Source organism: Rana temporaria, chromosome 5, assembly GCF_905171775.1.
Source record: "Rana temporaria chromosome 5, aRanTem1.1, whole genome shotgun sequence".
NCBI classification, from domain to species: Eukaryota; Metazoa; Chordata; class Amphibia; order Anura; family Ranidae; genus Rana; species Rana temporaria.
In genome coordinates this window covers 207,904,259-207,926,569 of record NC_053493.1, presented here as the reverse complement: position 1 = coordinate 207,926,569, position 22,311 = coordinate 207,904,259, and the positions used below count along the sequence as shown (strand labels likewise).

The 22,311-nt window shown below is 40.5% G+C and overlaps 1 protein-coding gene across 1 annotated transcript in view; it reads left to right on the top strand.

Moving 5' to 3' along the window:
* GABBR2 (gamma-aminobutyric acid type B receptor subunit 2) overlaps nucleotides 1-20,748 on the top strand; it is a 792,922-nt gene extending 772,174 nt beyond the window's left edge. Inside the window, exons 17-19 of the mRNA XM_040353518.1 lie at nucleotides 9,104-9,233; nucleotides 16,650-16,767; nucleotides 19,533-20,748. Coding sequence (XP_040209452.1) covers nucleotides 9,104-9,233; nucleotides 16,650-16,767; nucleotides 19,533-19,698 — 414 coding nt within the window. The 3' untranslated portion in view covers nucleotides 19,699-20,748. The remainder of the gene's footprint in view (nucleotides 1-9,103; nucleotides 9,234-16,649; nucleotides 16,768-19,532) is intronic.
* Nucleotides 20,749-22,311: the final 1,563 nt, after the last annotated feature.

The window sequence follows — 22,311 nt, the reverse complement described above, 5'->3', positions numbered from 1 at the left end:
GGCATCTAGTGGGAAAAAGTCAGCACTACATGCCTAACACCCTGCTTTTTGCTAGGCCTTATTGGATATATTATTCAACAGAACAGTCAACATTCTTCAATTATTTCCAGTATCTATAATGTGCTGTACGCTCCCTGCTTTAAAAAACAAAACATTTTTTAGGCTGCTTTATACCACTCTCCTATTGCAATAATTTCATAGTTACATTTACCATTAACTAAACAAATAAACAATATTGTTCAAGTAGGAGTTAAAAAATGCTGTTAAACTACTCCTACTCCTAACTCTGCTGCCCAAACATACACAACTGGTGGTACTACTTAAAGTGAAGCTGGTCCCACAAGGCTTTTTGAGACGTAAAGAGTAAACCCTTCTATCGTTTTCAGCCAAGGAAGCTGCTATCTTTGCCTCTGTTTAATCTTCAACTGCCATAATGCTGCACATGTGATCATTCATGAAGCCAGCCATTGGATGGTTCGACAGTTTGGTCGACCAATGGGAGTGTTACATTTCTGGTAAGCTGCAGACAACGCTGGGTCACAGTACAAGATCTAGAACTGTACTTTCATTGTTCTGATCTTGCAGAGGCTCCTAATGATCAATTATTAGACATAATTAGAACAAAAATTCCAGAATAGATCATATTTTATAGATGCCACATGATGACATGAGTCCAATGGAGCCCTAAAACGTATGTATAACCTTTTTCATAGTTTTGGATGGAGTATGGAAGGTTTAAATCCTTTGTCTGTTTATTTTTTCCTGTTGGTTTCTTGTTGGTGAACTGTTTCCTCACTTCATATCTATAAGATTCAAAAGGAAGTTAGCAAATCTCTACAAAATGAGGGTAATTCCTTGGACAGTTTTCACCAGAATAGCTGCCATTTTGGAATATTAGTCCTCCTCCTCTTGTTATGGGGACAACTGTAACATTTTTGTTTTTCCCACTTTCCCAACTTTTATGTTTTGGGGACAATGGTCACTAGGTAAAATAGAGAGGATACATTTACCCAGTGAGAACACAAATAACAATAAAAATCAGAGAGGGGTGGTAATCCTTCCCTACTTTACTTGAAACTAAAATAAAAATAGTATCTATAAATAAACTTTACACCAATGCCCCTAAGTAGCTTGCTCTAAACATGGTCACATGTTGGACAGTGATTTGCTCTACCAGCTGGAATCTGGCTATAAATAGACTGGAATAGAGATTTTTTTTTTTTTATTATTATATTAAGTGTAATCCCTGGAAATGAATAATAAAAAAACTGCTAACATGGCGAATGTCAATATACAGGCAAATACTCACATTTTATGTTGTCAGCTTTTAGCAAATACTTTTGCTAACGTTAGCCTTATATGCAAAGTTAATTCCAGATTTAATTATGACTTACAGAGTCATTTTTTTTTAATCCTTATATTAGCAGACCCAGTTTAAATTTTGAGTAGTTTTACCAATAAAGTCTTCTGTATAAAACATGGTCAGTTGATCCATCTGGCATGTTAGCTATGAGGTAATCATGCAGAACCTAGTTTGATAGAAACCACTGATGACCAATCATGCAGAATACTCTGCATTGATTTATGGGATATATATTTATAGAAAGACTGAAGCATATTAACATAAATGTTCTCGTATGACTAGTATAGATGCCTAAAATTAAACAAACAATCATAGGCCAATCCTCATTGCCTTAGTCTTTGTCATTGTCATTCTTCCAATGCTAAAATGAAGAAATAATACCGAAACTGAGAGTTAGTACTTGCCAGAGGATGTTGCCTAATCCCCTTAACAATTACTGTATCATCTTTCTCAATGCTGCCAGCTGAGGGACCAGCATTAGATGTAAAAATGGCAGGTACACTATTATATTTTGAAATGGCAAGTAGTCTTTTGTACTTTTGTACTTCTTTCGAGAAGACACCTGAGCCAGAAATGACACTGAGGCCATTCATTCATTCTCAACTCCCCTGCAGTTACTTCCCTTCTGACCATACAAAGCCTCAACTGACTCTGAAGTTCATGAAAAACAAAGGAAAATCATGGGTACTAGTCATTTATCCTTACAGATCAGAATTCTGTTAAATCAAAAGAGGAAAGTGTCATTGCTATATCCAACACCATAATAAAAACCCAACAGCATTGTCATTCCCTGATGTGTTCAATAAGTCTAACCTATGTATAAATAACTTGCTTCAGGCACTAATGTTCTATTGTGAATTAGGTCCTCTGCTGAAAGATCAATGGACAAATTGGTGATGAGAGAAATTTAGACGATGAACAGTGACGTGAGACTCCCAGATAATGTTATGAATCATAAGCACAGTCAGTGTGCTACAATACTAATACTTCCCTCCGGAACCCCGTACTTTGCCATTCTTCACACTAGTCTTTGCAGCTACAGACCGTCTGGAGACCAACACTGACAGCATGTTTACACCTTAGGTGGCTCATGAAATTCAGTTGTCTAAATTCTGTAAGGCAACCTAAGATAGATGCTATTCTACCCTTATTGGCTTTACTAGATTTAAAGTCTGGGGTTATTTCTTATCATGTATTAGACATGTGCATTCGTTTTCGTCCGAATGCATTTTCGTCGAATGTGCCTAACCTTAACTCTATTAGTCCAATATTATTCTACATAGAGAGAAAAGATTCGACATAGAGAGACATGAAGATTCGACATTGAGAGACATTAAGAGTCAAATTCTTTTTTTTTTTAAGATTATATCGAATCTTTTTTTTTTTTCCTGGAACATTCGACAGACACCATAAGCCTTCAATGACAGATTCGACATAGAGAGACATGAAGATTCGACATAGAGAGACATGAAGATTCGACATAGAGAGACATGAAGAGTCAAATATTTTTTTTTTTAAAGATTCTATCGAATATTCTTCTTTTTTTTTCTTTTTTTTAGAAAATTCGACAGACACCATAAGCCTTCAGATTCGACCTTAATTTGGATTTTCGGACGAATGCAAAACGAAAAACAAAATAAATAAAAACGAATTTCGGGAGTAACTAAATAAATGTATTTTTCGGACGAAAATGAAATTACGAAACAAAATATTTCAGTGTGCACATGTCTATCATGTATACTATAAATAAACAAAGCAGAACATTGGCTAGTCAACTTTAAAAGTCATAGACAAGGCTGCTTTATGATGCTTTGATCATTACAATGCCTGCTGTTACAGCCACTTCATTGTGTGAAGTATTTAAGCTTCCTACAAGTTAGTTAACGGTTAAAAAAAAAAAAAAAAAACATACATATTCGGTACAGCCCTGCAATATGTAAATAAAGATTCTTCCATATCAGCATTGTCAACTAAGATTTAAGTTTGCCATTGTATTGCCCTACTTTTATTCAAGCAATTTACATTATTTTTATCTTTTTATATAAAAAAAATTTGCAAAAGGAAGAACAATTAAAGGTATGATGGAACAATAATGTAATGATTTAGAAGGGATGTGACAAATTTCCGGCAATCACAGCCAAATATATATATATATATATATATATATATATATATATATATATATATATACATACACATATACACACAGTTGTGTAAAAAAGTATTTGCCTCCTTTCTGATTTTTTATAATTTTTTTTGCATATTTGTCACACTTAACTGACTCATCAAACAAATTGTATCATTACACAAAGATAAGCCGAGTAAATACAAAATGCAGTTTTTAAATGATGGCTTCATTTATTAAGGCAAAAAAGCTGTCCAAACCTGCCTGGCTTTATGTGAAGAAGTAATTGTCCCCTAAACCTAATAACTGGTTGTGCCACCCTTGGCGGCAACAACTGCAATCAAGTGTTTGCGATAACTGGCAATGAGTCTTTCAAATCGCTGTGGAGCAATTTTGACCTACTCTTCTTTGCAGAATTGTTTTAATTCAGCCACATTGGAGGGTTTTCCAGCATGAACGGCCCGTGTAAGGTTGTGCTACAGCATCTCAATTGTATTTAAGTCCGGGCTTTGACTAGACCACTCCAAAACCTAAATTTAGCTTTGTTTGAACCATTTGGAGGTGGACTTGCTGTTGTGTTTCAGATCATTGTCCTGGTGCATAACCCAAGTACACGTGAGCTTGAGGTCACAAACTGATAGCCGGCATTTCTCCTTTTGGATTTTCTGGTAGAGCTCAGAATTCATGGTTCCATCAATTATGGTAAGTCGTCCAGGTCCTGAAGCTGCAGAGCAGCCCCAGACCATCACGCTACCACCTGTTGGTATGATGTTCTTGTTATGAAATGCTGTATTCGTTTTATGCCAGATGAAACGGGGCACACACCTTCTAAAAAGTAAAATGTTTGGTTCATCAGTCCACAGAATATTTGCCTAAAAGTCTTGGGGATAATCAAGTTTGTTTTTTGGTAATGCTTTGACCTTGAAACTCTCCCATGGATGTAATTTTTGCCCAGTCTCTTTCTTATTGTTGAATCATAAACACTGATCTTACCTGAGATAAGTGAGGCCTGCAGTTCTTTAGATGTTGTTCTGGGTTCTTTTATGACTTCCTGGATGAGTCGTCGTCATGCTTTTGAAGTAATTTTTGTAGGCCGGCCACTCCTGGGAAGGTTCACCACTGTTCCAAGGTATCTCCATTTGTGGATAATGGCTCTCCCTGTGTTTCACTGGAGTTCCAAAGCTCTAGCTCTAGAAATGGCTTTGAAACCCTTCCTAGACTGATACATGTACATTACCTTGTTTCTAATCTGTTCTTGATTTTCTTTTAGATTGTGGCATGATGTGTGGCTTTTGGGATTTGTTAGCATGCTTCACTTTGTCAGACAGCTTTTATTTATGTGATTTCTTGATTCAACAGGTCTGGCAGTAATCATGGCCTAGTGAAATTTAACTCAGCTTTCCAAAAAATTTGGGTTAATCACAGTTCATTCGTGATTCAGCATGGGAAGGGGCAATTACTTTTTTCACATAGGGCCAGGCAGGTTTGAACAGATTTTTTCCCTTACTAAATAAAATAATCATTTTAAAACTGCATCTTGGATTTACATGGGTTATCTTTGTGTAATATAAAAAAATTAGTTTGATGATCAAATATGCAAAAAAAAAATAATCAGGAAGGGGCAAATACTTATTTAACACACAAAAAATAGTATATACAGTCATGCTCAAAAGTTTGTAAACCCTGGCAGAAAGGATGTTGTCCCCAGAAAAGTAATAGAGAGGAAATCTTCCAATGAGGATACTAGTTCTGCTGACCTGGGAGTCCCCAAGGAATTCCCCTAATCTGCAGGGATTTTCTCTCACTTCCTGTTTGGCTGTGGGATAGAAAGTGAAGCGAGATGGTGAAATAAAATCTGTCAGGGTAATAACCCCCTTGCTCTATGCAAATTGAAAAAAAATGTTTGCCTATAGTTCTACTTTAAGATGAAAAGCACCAACATGATAATATACAACAAAATTAAAGAGTGCTGCAAGCCAGGGGACCCCATATATGGAACTTATGGCTGCCAGATATGTAAGACATGGTCTACTTGTTCTAATTGCATTGATTTTTGTTGTATATCATGATATTATTTACGTAGTTTATTACATGGACAGATGTATTTTCAGATTTCTCTTAGGCCTCGTACAGACGGGCAAACATGTACGATGAAAACGGTCCGCCGGACCGTTTTCAGTGAACATGTCTGCCCGGGGATATCTGTATGATGGCTGTACACACCATCATACAGAAATCCGCGCGTACTCGATACGCGGCGACGAGGCCGCGCCGTCGCCGCGGCGACGTGCGCGGCCCTGCCAGTTCAATGCTTCCACGCATGCGTCAAAGTCATTCGACGCATGCGAGGGATGGCGGCCGCTCGGACATGTACGGTAGGTCTGTACAGACGACCGAACATGTCCGACGGGCAGGATTCCAGCGGGCATGTTTTAAAACATGTTCAGAAATATTTGCCCGCTGGAAAAATGCCCGGCGGGCAAATGTACGCTGGAATCCTGTCCGCTCGGGCCTACACACGACCGAACATGTCTGCTGAAACTGGTCCACGGACCAGTTTCAGCAGACATGTTCGGTCGTGTGTACGGGGCCTTATAGAAACAGAGTGGATCATGGCACCTTAGAATTAAATTACTGTATATTACACATATTTTTATTCTTAGGGGAATCGTCTTTAAGAATAGTGTTAGGCAAACAGTTTGGCCCAAGCATGAGTTTGGGTCGAGCATTTGTCCATCACCCAAATTTGCAGGGTGTCCGCCTGGCGTAATGCACTGCGTGCTGCACAGTGCATTTTGCGCCCTTATTGGGCAATGCATAATTAGCTGGTTGTTAAGGAGCAGGGCCAGGAAGCCGATGAGTGATCAGCTGTCAATGGGTTTTCCCGCTGACAGCTGAATAGAAAAATTTTGCCCGTAAAAAAATAAGAAAAAAAAACATTTTACCCCAGCCCTGGGCTGTGGTTGTGGGGGTATTCGGGGAGGGGCTTATCGGAATCTGTAAGTCCATTTTAACAAGGGGCCCCCAGATCTTGCCCACCCCCCTATGTGAATGAGTATGGAGGTACAGTACATAATACCATTACCCATTCACCCAAAAAGTGCCAAAAAGTAATAAAAACAGAAACAGTTTTTGATAATTCCCTTATTAAAAAAAGTGTACCCCTATGTAAATCCATTGTCTATCACACCAAACCCGAAACAAAATAAATGCTCCCGCCATCCATGAAGACTGGCCTCCTACTGCAGGCTTCACCCTTTCACAGTTCTTATATAGGTAAGGGGCGGAGCCACCTGGCAACATCACCTGACATCGCTGACCCAGCATGTACCCCACGCCATTTTTTTCTTAATTTTTTTAGATAGCCGCGTGACGGCAATTACAACTGCGAGTCTATTAAAATGTCATTTGACTCGTTTTTTTTTTTTCTTTAGAAGTATAATTTTTGCTGCAGCATGTTCTATGCATGCTACAGATGTGCCACTTTACAGGCAGACTGAGGGAACCCCCTGGCTGTTTATTTAAAGGATTTTTTTGTTTTTATTGTTGCAGTTTAAGCATCATTAAAATCACTGCTCCTAAAAAAACGATCTTTTTAAAAAATAAAAATGCATTGATACATGTCCCCCAGGACAGCACCCAGACCCCCATACCACATACCCCTTTTATGGCCAATTACTTGCATATAACCCTTTCAAAATGGGTACTTTAGATTTTTCCTGTTCAGCTCCCATAGACTTAGGGGTGTGTTCGGCCCATCTCTACTTAGGAAGTTATTTACATAGGAAGCATTTTTATATTCAGGTATTTTGATTTTGGGCTTTCATTTTGGACTAGTGTTGCAATATCCATGCACATCTTCACAAAAAAAATCTAAGTCTAGTGGTTAAATGGTTTGCAAAGTTGCTTGCTTACAATTTGTTTCTGATATGTGATGTGCTGTGTGCTATTATCTTAAATACCATGGGCCAGATCCACATAGGGAGTACGCCGGCGTATCTACTGATACGGCGAATTACTTTCAAATTACCCGCGTCGTATCTTTAGTTTGAATCCTCAAACCAAGATACGACGGCTTCTGGGTTCGATCCGACAGGCGTACGGCTTCGTACGCCTTTGGATCGTAGGTGCAATACTTCGGCGCCCGCTGGGTGGAGTTCGCGACGTTTTCAGCGTCAGGTATGCAAATTAGCGATTTACGACGATCCACGAACGTACGTCGCATTTTCTAACGTCGTCTGTAGTCTGCTTTTTCCAGCGTATAGTTAAAGCCGGGTTTTTGCGGCGTATAGATAGACTTGCCATGTTAAGTATTGCCGTCGTTCCCGCGTCAAAATTTGAAAAAAAAAATGTTTGCGTAAGTCGTCCGTGAATAGGGATGGACGTAACTCACGTCTAAGTTAAAAAAATGACGTCCTAGCGACGTCATTTAGCGCAATGCACGGTGGGAAATTTCGGAACGACGCATGCGCAGTTCATTCGGCGCAGGGACGCGCTTCATTTAAATGAATCACGCCCCCTACCCGCCGATTTGAATTCCGCTGCCAGAAATACACTACGCCGCCGTAACTTAAGGTGCAAATTCTTTGAGGATTCGAAGATCCACCAGGTAAGGTATGGCGGCGTACCGTATCTCTGATACGCTGCGCCCATCTAATTATCTGTGGATCTGGCCCCATATCTCACAAAAGTGAGCACACCCCTCACATTTTTGTAAATATTTTATTAAATATTTTCTCAGCCCTAATGCAGCCCCAGACCATGACACTCCCACTACCATGCTTGACTATAGGCAAGACACACTTGTCTTTGTACTCCTCACCTGGTTTCCACCACACACGCTTGACACCATCCTAATCAAATAACTTTATCTTGATCTCATCAGACCACAGGACATGGTTCCAGTAATTCATGTCCTTGGTCTGCTTGTCTTCAGCAAACTGTTTGCAGGTTTTATTGTGCATTATCTTTAGAAGAGGCTTTCTTCTGGGACTTCAGCCATGCAGACCAAGTTGATGCAGTGTCTGGTGTATGGTCTGAGCACTGACAGGCTGACCCCCAACCACTTCAACCTCTGCAGCAATGCTGGCAGCACTCATACATCTCTTTACCAAAGACAACCTCTGGATATGTTGCTGAGCACGTGCACTCAACCTGAGTGGTCGACCATAGCGAGGCCTGTTCTGAGTGGAACCTGTCCTCTTAAACCACTGTATTTTCTTGGCCACAGTTCTGCAACTCAGTTTTAGGGTCTTGCCGGTCTTCTTATAGCCTAGGCCATCTTTATAAGGAACAACATTTTTTTTTTTCAGTTCTTTGCCATTAGATGCCACTTTGAACTTCCAGTGACCAGTATGAGAGCGATAAGACCAAATTTAACACACTTGCTCATTATTCACACCTGTGTTGAGGTATTTTGAGGGGACAGCAAATTCACACTGTTATACAAGCAATACACGCACTACTTTAGATTGTAGCAAAGTGTAATTTCTTCAGTGTTGTCACATGAAAAGGTATAATAAAATATTTACAAAAATGTGAGGGGTGCACTCACTGTTGTGAGATACTGTACATATGCAATAAGAAAAATAAAATATTATTCTGTTATTTTGTAGTTGGACAAAGACCTTGAGGAAGTAACAATGCAACTTCAAGATACACCTGAGAAAACAACTTATATCAAACAGAACCACTATCAGGATCTGAATGATATTCTCAGTATACGAAACTTTACAGACAGCAAAGGTAAGATACACTGAAACAACCTCTTGACAGAATATGACAACACTATGTAAAACAATTATGAGGGTCTGTTGCATAATATACATATTTAGGAAATATGGGGGACATTTTCTTTTTATTTTTACTTTCCATTGGCATTGCTACACCAAAATGTAAATTCCAGCTTTGCTATTTACCCCGTTGGCTATCTACTAAAGTTTTGCCTAATATATGGTAAAAAAAATTAGGTAGAAAGTTTTTCTTGCGCTTACTATAAGTGTCTCTTAAAGGTAGAAAAAGTGGTCAGCAGAATCACTGAGGTATTTATTTTTGGTTCTCCTGACAATTTTCATTGAGGTCTCTCTCTGATCTGCAGAGAATCACACAATATTGCTAGGCCCTTCAATTTAAAATTGCTTTTGCCTACTGCACTCTGGCATCCTTTTCAGATGGTGACATTGTGGGTAATCACTAATGCCCTGTACACACGATCGGTCCATCCGACGAAAACGGACTGATGGATTTTTTCATCAGTTATCCGATGAAGCTGACTGATGATCAGTCGTGCCTACACACCAGAACAAAGTCATGTCAGAACGCGGTCACGTAAACCACATACAACGGCACTATAAAGGGGAAGTTCAAATGCAATGGCGCCACCCTTGGGGCTGCTTTAGCTGATTTTGTGTTAGTAAAAGACGATTCCATAACGAAGGCTAGTTTTACCAGAACGAGCGCTCCCGCCCCCTAATTTAGTCTGAGCATGCGTGGATTTTTAACCGATAAACGTGCCTACAGACTATTGTTTTTTTGCTATCAGTTAGTTAACCATCAGATAATTTAAAAACAAGTTCCTAGTTTTTTAACTGATGGATAAAAAAACGATGGGGCCCACACACGATCGGTTAGTCTGATGAAAACGGTCCATCAGACCGTTTTTATCAGACAAACCGATCGTGTGTACGCGGCATTAGTCTACCAGTACTAGAAATAGACCTGAACCTACCTGCTTATATCCATTTTTTCAAAATTTCATAAGCTCATCAGTGCTTCATGCATCCACAAAAAAAATGTGTGGTGATGGTGTTCATCTGTATGAACATCTGTGGCCAAACTGGGATAGTCCTATTTTGTACTCCCACATGTTGGAAATTTGTAGATAATAAGCTCCTGAATTAAAGATTGCATACTTTTACATGTAATGTATATTTAATTGCAGACAAAGCGCTGATAAGGGAAACCAAAGATAATAGTTTGACAACATTAACTATTTCTCAAAAATGAGAGAAGGTACTGCCAAATGGTAATTTGCCTGAGGGGATTTAGTGCACTGTCACAGCTAAACTCTTTAAAAATAACATTCTCATTCTGTATGAGATATTCACATTATTTCCTGCCAGAAAAATCCACGTACACCGAGAGGTTTGTTACGCACCAGTGATTCTTGTAACGTTATGTACATCAAATCCACAGTAAAGAACGGCATCACTAAATCACGTCGTTTTTCACTATAAAAAAAAGCAAAAAACAAAAACAAACAAAGAAACCCTTTTACTATAAAACGTAAAAAAAGCTAATTGTATCTTTCCAAGATATATTAGACAATTCAGACAGTTTTTTTGTTTGTGTATTTGCCAGACTACTGTTAGGCATGAATATAATTTAGTTCTGTGTCATTTCTACTGGACCATTTTTTTTTTATAATGATATTTTATGGGCCCATTACCAATAATCTCATATAAAATGCATAGGACCGGATTCAGATACATTGTCGTATCTGTCCGGCCCGCGTAACGTATCTCCGATACGTTACGCCGCTCTAACTTTGGGCGCAAGTTCTTTATTCACAAAGAACTTGCGCCCTTAGTTAGAGTGGCGCAGCGTATGTGTTGCGGCGTAAGGCCGCGTAATTCAAATGGGGATGTAGGGGGCGTGTTTTATTAAAATTTCCCTTGACCCCGCGTTTTTTATGTTTTACTTGAACGGCGCATGCGCCGTTCGTAAAATCTCCCAGTGTGCATTGCTCTAAATGACGTCGCAAGGACGTCATTGCTTTCGTCATTAACGTAAATTACGTCCATCCTTATTCGCGAACGACTTACGCAAACAACGTAAAAATTTCAAAACTCGGCGCGGGAACGACGGCCATACTTAACATTAGCTACCCCTCATATAGCAGGGGTAACTATACGCCGGAAAAAGTCAAAAGCAAACAACGTAAAAAAAAAGCGCCGGGCGGTCGTTCGTTTCTGAATCGGCGTAACTCCTCATTTGCATATTCGTCGCGTAATAATACAGAAGCGCCACCTAGCGGCCGGCCTGGAATTGCAGCCTAAGATCCGACGGTGTAAGACACTTACACCTGTCGGATCTTAGGGATATCTATGCGTAACCTGATTCTATGAATCAGGCGCATAGATACGACCATCGGAACTCAGAGATACGACGGCGTATCAGGAGATACGCCGTCGTATCTCTTTCTGAATCCGGCCCATAAAGTTTAATCCATGAGGGTAGCAGATGCAGTTTGTAGCACCTGAGTCATTTTAAACCTTCTTCGGGTTCAGATTCAATAGTAGAATAGAGAAGTTAATGAAGGCTAAGCATGCTCCAAATGTTGTATGCAAAAATTGGAAGAACACAGGGCCAGATTCACAAAAGGGATACGACGGCGTATCTGCTGATACGCCGTCGTATCCCTGTTTCTATCTATGCGACTGATTCATAGAATCAGTTACGCATAGATATCCCTAAGATCCGACAGGTGTAATAGTTTTACACTGTCGGATCTTAGGATGCAGTACCGCGGCCGCCGCTGGGGGGAGTTTGCGTCGTAAACCAGCATCGGGTATGCAAATTAGCAGTTACGGCGATCCACAAAACTTTTTCCCGTTGTTACGTCGCCGCAAGTGTTAGTTTGCCGTCGCAAAGATAGGGCACCTTTTACAAAGTGTAAAATTACTACACCATGTAAAAGTATACCCGTCTTTCCCGCGTCGCTTTTGAATTTTTTTTAAAATATTTTTTCCCGGCGCAAGTCTTTTTTTCACGTCGCGATTCACAAAACGTTGGCGCGTCGTAATTTCGCGCAAAGCACGTTGGGCAATTTGCGTCGGGAGCATGCGCAGTACGTCCGGCGCGGGAGCACGCCTAATTTAAATGGTACCCGCCCCATTTGAATTGGCCCGCCTTGCACCGGACGGATTTAGGATACACCGCCGCAAATTTCCAGGTAAGTGCTTTGTGGATCGGGCACTTAGACAGAAAATTTGCGGCGGTGTAACCTAAATTGGTTACAATACGGTGCGCCCGGGCTACGTGAATCTGGCCCACAGAGTGGTGCGGTGCCTAGCAATTGCAAATGTGTTTATGAATCTGTGCAGTTGCTGAGCAAACTTTTTTGACTTACCTGCGAATACTAAAGACATACCTTTTCAGATGGGAACCAAGGACACCTATTAGCACAAGTATGTAGGCATAGGCAGGGCCGTTTAAAGGAATTTGGGGGCCCCAAGCATAGAAAAAAAAATGTCACATTTTCAAGTTGAGAAGTGGGGGGGGGGGAATTTTATTAAGTTAAGGCCTGGGGGGGGGATTGCTGCCGAAGACATTACTTAATTTGTTAGGATATCTTACAATCCTCTCTAGCCTGCATACACGTGTATGGGCAGCACTCCTTTCTCCACCAACTTCATACACGTGTATGGGCAGCACTCCTCTCCCCACCATCCAGGATACCGCTATACCCCCGCTCAAGACAGTCTACCTTTATCCTCCGCAGTGCCTAACAAGACGCCAGCCATTGCCGCACCGCTGCTTCCTCCTGCAGTCCGGTCGGCCGCGCGGAACAGGAGATTCAGTTTGCTGTTCCCAGGCCAGACTGAAAGGAAGTGAACACTCAGGGCCAGATCCTCGTAGCGCGGCGCATTGTTGCGGCCGGCGTAGCGTATCTCTGATACACTACGCCGCCGTAACTTACAGCGTATTTTCCTTATCCTCAAAGAAGTTGGGCCGTAAGTTACCGCGGCGTAGTGTAATTTTGGCAGCGTAAGGGCGCGCAATTCAAATCGATGTGATGGGGCGTGTTTTATGTAAATACGTCGTGACCCGACGTAAATTACGTTTTTTTTTTAAAAGGTGCATGCGCCGTCCGTAAGGGTATCCCAGTGCGCATGCTCGAAAATAAACCGGAACAAGCCAATGCTTATGACGGTGACGTCATTCTACGCAAATCCCTATGCACGAACGACTTACGCAAACGACGTAAAAAATTCAAAATTCGACGCGGGAGCGACGGCCATACTTAACATAGGATACGCCTCATATAGCAGGGGTAACTATACGCCGGAAAAAGCCGAACGCAAACGACGTAAAAAAAAATGCACCGGCCGGACGTACGTTCGTGGATCGCCGTATCTAGCTAATTTGCATACTCAACGTGGAATTAGACAGAAACGCCACTCAGCGGCCAGCAGAAAAATGCACCTAAGACCTGACGGCATACTAAGACGTACGCCTGTCGGATCGAGCCCAGATGCAGTCGTATCTTGTTTTGTAGATACAAAACAAAGATACGACGCGGGAACTTTGAAATTACGCGACGTATCAATAGATACTCTGGCGTAATTCTTCTGTGGATCTGGCCCTCAGTGTGTGCACTTCCTGTCAGTCCGGCCGGGAACAGGAAACTGAGTCTCCTGTTCCGCACGGCCGACCGGACTGCAGGAGAAAGCAGCGGTGCGGCAAGGGCCCGCCCTGCTGGGGCCACTGGCCAGCTCGGGGCCCCAAGCAGTTGTTTGGTTTGCCTGTCGGGTTCCGACGGGCCTGGGCATAGGACATACCCCATGCTATGCCTCCTTAACCACTTCAGTTCCGGAAGGTTTACCCTCTTTATGACCAGGCCCATTTTTGAGATACGGAACTGCATTATTTTAACTGAAAATTGCATGGTCATGCAGCGCTGTTCCCAAATCAAATTGATGTCCTTTTTTCCCCACAAATAGAGCTTTCCTTTAGTGGTATTTATTTATCTCTGCTGTTTTTATTTTTTGTGCCCAAAAATCAAAAAGAGACAGACAATTTTGAAAAGAAAGATATATATTTTTTACTTTTTGCTATAAAACACGCCCAATAAAAAAAAGGCAAAAAATCAGTTTAGGCCAATGTGTATTATGCTACATGTTTTTGGGGGAAAAAAATCCCAGTGCGCAAAAGAATTGCCGTCTACAAACTATTTGATATTTTTATGGAATTTTTATTGGCGGGCAGCGGGCATAAGACCTGTATCCTTTTCTCCATCACGGTGGCTTCTGCCATGTGTCTCCTCCCCTCCACCTAGGCATCCAATAGGATAGCCTGACCTTTCAGCTAAGACCCTCTTCCTGATTGGCCGGGAGGAGGATCAGTGTTACAATAGTGAATATTCATTCGCTATTGTAACACACCTGGGTGGGCTCGGTTTGCAGTGCTCTGCGCCCCAATTTTGCCCGCCAATTTTGAAGCCTATTAGATCCCTCCCATTGGAATCCATGCATCCAGCGTCCTGCAAGGGGATGGATGCATGGATGGGCCGCTCCTGGATAGTTGGGAGCTATGCTCAGATTAATATACATGCAACATCCCCTAATTTTGTCCTTAAACTTTTATATTGCTGCATTTAAAAACAGCAATTAGAATGTGTACATGAAAACCCATGATACACATTTGTTTCCTGTTTTGATGAAAAAATAACATTAAATATTCAGTTGTAAGTAACACATAGTCAACAATAGTCGCAATGATCTCTATTTAGTAGAGAAATGGCATATATACTGGAAAATGCAGACTCAAATGATAAAGAGGAATTCCTTTACATAAATAGCATAATGGAGCATCAGTTAATGGTTTGGGATCCAATTCTCAGATGAAATCCTGATTTTCTAAGGATCAGTCCTGGTGAAAACTAACTGACATATGCTTAGTAAGGCTGATCAAAACATACAGTAAACATATTTAGCTTTAAGGAAGAATGAAACAGGCTTATATTTTCATAATGACAGCTGGAATCTAATTTGTTGCAATTCCTGTTTTTTCTATCTTTTAGCTGTTATAATACTGGATTATTTATATAGATAGTGCAATAAGCAGCGGTGATGACCAATGTGGATTAGCTTTCAGTAATATATCAGAAATAATCTGTTTTAACTAACCTGTCTGCAGTAAAATTAAGCACATTGGGCCAGATTCACAGACATTTGCGGCGGCGTAACATATCGCATTTACGTTACACCGCCGCAAGTTTTACGGGCAAGTGCTTGATTCACAAAGCACTTGCCTGTAAAGTTGTGGCGGCGTAGCGTAAATCCCTCCGGCGCAAGCCCCCCTAATTCAAATGGGGCGTGGATCATTTAAATTAGGCACGTTCCCACGCCGAACGTACTGCGCATGCCCTGTTTTGAAATTTCCCACCGCGCTTTGCGCGAAATGACGTCGCACCAACGTAATTTTTTGAACGTCGACGTGAGTTACATCCTTTCCTATTCACGGACGACTTACGCAAAAAAAAAAAAAAAAATTCGACCCGGGAACGACGGCCATACTTTAACATGGCAAGTCTATATATTGGCCAAGAAATAGCAGCTTTAACTATACGCCGGGAAAAGCCGACTAGCGACGACGTAAGAGAATGCGACGGCCGCGCGTACCTTCGTGGATCGCCGGAAAAAGCTAATTAGCATACCCAACACGGAAAACGAAGCAAACTCCACCCAGCGGGCGCCAAAGTATTGCACCTACGTTCCAAAGGCGTACGAAGCCGTACGCCTGTCGGATCGAAGCCAGAAGCCGTCGTATCTTGGTTTGAGGATTCAAACTAAAGATACGACGCGGCAAATTTGAAAATACGCCGGAGTATCAGTAGATACTCCGGCGTATTTCTTCTGTGAATCTGGCCCTAACAGCCTTAATTAACCGGGATGCCATGGCAACTGATTGAGTAAGGTTGTTCTAAAGCATAGCTTTTTATCATAGTTTTACCATAAAACATAAATAAGAAATAATAAGAAAAGTACATTTTCAAACAAGATAATGTCTTTTGTTGTGTTTTTTAATGAAACGTATAAAAAAAAAAAAAAAGAGTAAAACAAATGATTAAAAAAAAAATCAACAGACAAAACGATTTAAATAACAAAAAGGGGAAGGAGGGGTTTAATTGGATATTATTAGGGTTATTTCTGTATTACGTAGGGGTTATTTTGGATGGACATTTTTTGAAACTAAAAAAAACAAGTTTTTTTTTTCATTTAGCTTGCTGCTGCTGTAACTTTCTGTTACAATGAGATGACAGAAAAAGTCTGTGATCTATAGTGGTGTGCTGCAACAGTGTAGGAAAAATAAAAGAATGGAGATATGCTAATTATATGTATAACCTAAAAAAAAAAAAAAAAAAATTCTTTTTTACAGATGGTGAAAAGGTTGTTTTAAAAAATCATCATGATCAAAATAGTCCCTCACAGTGGAACACTATAGAATCATCCAGAACTAACAAAGATTCCATAGAAGATATTAATTCACCAGAACAGTAAGTATTGTATCTACTAGCTGTGGCCACTTAGCCTGCTGTTGGGATGGCTCAATACTCATTTCCCAAAAAGGTTTAATCCCTTGGAACAGATCAAATTTCTTTGATCCTCCCTGGGTATATGGTGTCATTCTCAGACACTGAGTCAAGCAACAGTGGCAGAGTGAAATAAAGGTAACATTCGGAGGGTACAAGCACCTTGAAGTATGTTGGTAATGGATGAAGTCCATATGGGAAAAGATTAAATATTGATCGATTGATTTGCCAAAACTTCTTGAAATAAAAGGTGTAACTGTATGGCAACTGTTTTCCTTTCACTCTTGTGGCATAAACATCCCCCATTTGACCTCTTGGTTGGTCTTGGGGAGTATGCAGAATCGTGGATCAACAGGTGGTAATGTTTTAAAATAAAGGTCCTACAAAAGCTCCAGAAGAAGCCACGTTTGTGGTGAAACATTTAGAGCAGGGATATGCAATTAGCGGACCTCCAGATGTTGCAGAACTACAATTCCCATGAGGCATAGCAAGACTCTGACAGCCACAAGCATGAACCCAGAGGCAGAGGCATGATGGGACTTGTAGTTTTGCAACAGCTGGAGGTCCGCTAATTGCTTATCCCTGATTTAGAGCAACCATTCTTAGGGCTATCTATAGCCCTAATTGTATAAGTAGTTTTATACAGTGTATGTATCAATAAAAATTTGGTATTCTTTGCATAATTGTTTTATTTTTTGCACCTTAAAACTCCGCTTATTGCCCCCTTGGGGCCTAAACATTGTAGGTTACAGATATGCACCTAAAAGTTTAACTTACTAGCATTTTTAAAGTGCATTTAACACTTATTATGTAGCTCCAGCCCTCATTCCAGTCTTATGCTGTACTTATGCTATACATGACTCAAATTTCAGCAGATCTCTGTGAATCAGCCAGTCTCTGCCATGGGTGGCTCTATTGGCAGCAACTGGCTTGACAAATCTCGATCTAAAGATTGAAAGCGCCAGGCAGACAATTCACAGCTGAGCAGTGACTGTAGCCAGATATTCTGACATCCATTTATGCAGCAGCTGTCAGAATACAATTGCTGTCAGAGGAAATGTTTCCATCCATACATTTTTGTACGGATGGGGGATATGGGAATCAATTGATTTCTCTTGTTCTGCTCATTTGTCACAAAACTTCATTTGCTACTTACAGGACATTCAGTAATGGTGGACATCTACTTATGTGACTAGTGCCTACAAACCTCTGCACTAATCTGACCCTATGTCATTTTGTCAGCAGCACTTTTTAAGCTTTACCTACCACAGATAAGGAAATTGTCAATATGTCTGCTGGGAACCAAAACTGTTTAAGGCTGTGTTATCCAAACACCTCCTTATTAGCATTCTAAAGCCCTGTACACACGATTGGATATCTGATGGAATCTAATCCGATGGATTTTTTCACCGGATATCCAATGAAGTTGACTTTCATCAGTCTTGCCTACACACCATCGGTCAAAAATCTCACCATGTCCAAACGCGGTGACGTAAAACACTACGACATGCTGAGAAAAATTAAAGGGTCACTAAAGGAGTTTTTTTTTTAGCTAAATAGCTTCCTTTACCTTACTGCAGTCCTGGTTTCATGTCCTCATTTTTAGTTTTTGCTTTGATGTTGCTGTAATTCCTCTCTGTTCTGGACACTTCCTGGTTGTCTGTTTCCTGATCACCACAGTACTGGGAGATTTCTCATTGTGGTGACTAATCAAGGAGGTGTGATTACTGTGTGTCTAAAACTCCTCAGCACCAATCCAGTTTCGTTTTACAAAGCATCACTGCCCTCTATTGGCTCTTTGTCTCTGTAAATCAGAGAACCAGGAAACAACAGCAAAAACTAAACTAAACTGCAGGTACATTATATGATTGTTTTTTATCTATTTTTAATCATTTTTAAAAGAAATCAGTTAACTATTATGTCTCTATACCCTGTAAACAGTAATTTCAGCAAAAAAAAAAAAAAATTACTTTAGTGACCCTTTAAGTTTAATGCTTCTGAGCATGCGTCGACTTGATTCTGAGCATGCGTGGATTTTTGACCGATGGATGGACAGACGATCGTTTTTTCCTATCGGTTTTTTATCCATAGGAAAAATTTAAAACATGTTCTATTTTTTTTCACCGATGAATAACAAACCGATGGGGCCCACACACGATCGGTTTGTCTGATGAAAACAGTCCATCGGTCTGTTTTCATTGGACAAACCGATCGTGTGTACAGAGCTTAAGCCTTCAAACCTAAGTTTAAAGGTTGGAAATTATAGTTAGCTGGTTGCTATGGCAGTGAAATCTTGCATTAGTTTGCCTGGTCTGCAAACCTTGCATGGGTTGGGTCCCCCCTTAAAACCATGTTACTCACAAACCCAGATCTCAACCCTAGTGCCAACCGATTGTAAACCAGTAATAGGGAAAAAATCAGCTGCAGAAAAAACATGAGCAATACTCATTAGTCCTTTGCCCTTTGCCTGTCTTTTTTTTGGCACAACTGTCAGGGTTTGGACCCTCTTTGAGAACTTACAAATGTTTATAAAAAAGATGATAAAGAATAACATGCACAGATTGTGTCTTTTTACTCTGATTACAATACATTTTCCACACACCTCCAGTTTTATGAAATACCACTATTAGATTTTAGGAGTAGGACAAAAAGACTATACAGATGTAATCCTTATGTACCATAATTTCAAAATAACCATAAGAATAACTTTTTCTTTTATTTCTTAACAGCATACAGCGACGGCTATCATTACAACTACCCATCCTCCACCATGCCTACTTGCCATCAATAGGTGGTGTGGATGCAAGCTGTGCCAGTCCATGTGTAAGCCCTAGTGCCAGCCCTCGGCACAGACATGTGCAGCCTTCCTTCCAAGTTATGGTCTCTGGCCTGTAGGAATGGATGAAACAGGCTTCCTAGACTATTCCTGTAATTTCTCAAGAGAGACTCACCTGCACATTCTGATAGAGAACCTTTGCTACACATATAACATTTGCTCTTAATACATGGAGACAGAGGAATTATATGGATCTAATCCTGGGAGGCCAATTTCAACCAGCGTGGGCTAGAAGAGAAAGCGTTAGAGAGATGCACAGAGTCATACCTGGAGCCTTATTTGTGGAGTTTTTGTTTCTTTACTCAGAGGACTCAGATAAAAGAAATTCTTCCCAAAACTCTATGAGCAAAAGAACAAGAGTATAGAGTCCTCAATCTTGCACAATGGAGGAAAAAGATTAAAAAAAAAAAAAAAAAATCAGAAAGGTAACTTTTTAAATCCAACTCACAATGCTACGAATATGGCTGCTATGAACTTTGGTTAGTACACTTTATATACATGTAAAAATGAAAAACAAATAAAAAAAACACAAAAATAATAGTAATGAAAAAAAAAGACAAAAAAAATGAAGACAGCACAGCTAGGAAATATTTGCAGAGAAACATACACGGGTTTGCACAATTCTGCTGAAATGCTCAATGCATTCCATTATAAGCCCTGCTAATGTTTCATATCTCAGACAATACACAGTGGAAATCAAATTTGAGAGCATACTCACAAATGATCCCTCAGGTGACAGCGAGACATGCAGTATTACCAAGGTTTTGTCTCTGTAACTGAACTAAGCTGTTTTTACAATGGTATCCTATATTGATGGAAGCAGTATGAAGTCAGTAGGAAACCAAGGTTTTACTGTACTGAGCCAGAACAATTTGCAGCACAGCACTTCAAAGAATTTGGGAACGGCCCAGTTCCTACGCTCGCCATTTGGGACTATGTTTTATCAAGGTTTCCGTATTTTTTGTAATGCACAGAACTGAGTGACTTGCAGGCTTGAGACCTAGTAAATAGCTTATATGTCACAAGATGGTTGGTTTGTCACAATTTGTGTTTGATTTGTTTCATACAGTGCCACAGAAAAAGTACAATAAAACCAATGTTGCAGTGGATTCAGGTTTACACTGATGCCAGTCATTATTAACATCTTCTGTTGCGCCGGGATGGTGTTAAAGTTTTCTTTATCCGTGAAGTCAGCCAATTCCCTAAGTATTTTGTGTAATTTTCAAAGAGCTATATGGAAATACACTCCATTTTCTGAAATACAAGTCTTGATACATGTCTGGCAGAATTATAGCAAATTACATATTTTTACTGCATTATATGTATATATACTGGATCCAGTTCAATTGGATTAGACGTCAAATTTGCATTGTGTAAAATATCTACAAGATACCATATCCTCTTTGGATGTCAGTTTTCTTAATCAGTAAATTTCTATGAGGCATCAATGTCTTAAGTTAGTTTACATCTTGCATCTCATTTCAGTGAGATAAATATAGAAGACTTTTTTCTAACATGATGGTGAATAGCACATATATACTGTGATCCTTAGTTAGAACTCCCACCTCCCTGTTTTTTTCTAGGATGGCCCTGTTTGTGCTTCAGGAAATCTATCCATATCTCAATTCAGTAATCCATTGTTAGATCGGCATTTCAGGTTTCTGAACAAAGTTAATTTCATATGATTGCCCTAGTTTTTATGTTCCCACTCATAGGAGGTCCTGTCCGATCTAGCCAGATAATAATATTTATCACAAAGACATCTCCTGTCTACAAACTGCTTAATGCTCTAACTCTGAACAGTAAATTTAAGGGAATCAGTGAGACTAAGGCCGCGTCCTTCGGTCAAAAATGTTAGAACTTGCTTTAAAATCGAACCGATGGACCGCTGCCCGATAGGTCCAAACCGATGGTTAGTACACAAAAGCATCGGTTCAAAACCTGCGCATGCTCAGAATCAAGTTGACGCATGCTTGGAAGCATTGAACTTCATTTTTTTCAGCATGTCGTGTGTTTTACGTCACCGCGTTCTGACCCGATCGGTTTTTGAACTGATGGTGTGTACGCACATCAGACCATTAGGCCACTTCAGCGGTGAACCGATGAAAACGGTCCGTCGGACCATTCTCATCGGTTTGGATCGACCGTGTGTACGCAGCCTAAGGCCGCGTACACACGATCGATTAAACCGATGAGAACGGTCTGATGGACCGTTTTCATCGGTCCAAACCGATTGTGTGTGGGCGCCATCGGTTATTTATCCATGGGTTAAAAAAAAGCCAAAATTGTTTTAAATTTAATCGATGGATTCGTAACCGATAGAAAAAAACTGATCATTAGTAGGCACGACCATCGGTTAAAAATCCACGCAGGCTCAGAATCAAGTCGACGCTTGGAAGCATTGAACTTTTTTCAGCACGTCGTTGTGTTTTACGCCACCGCGTTCTGACACAATCTTTTTTTAACCGATGGTGTGTAGGCACGACTGACCATCAGTCAGCTTCATCTTTTAACCGATGAAAACGGTCCATCAGACCGTTTTCATCGGATGGACCGATCATGTGTACAGGGCTTCAAGCATCCATAGGTTTGTGTGAAACTAAGGGGTAAGATCTCAGTGCGTGAGCGAGCAACACATAAGACCAGTGGCTGACCAAGCCGCTGGACAGCTT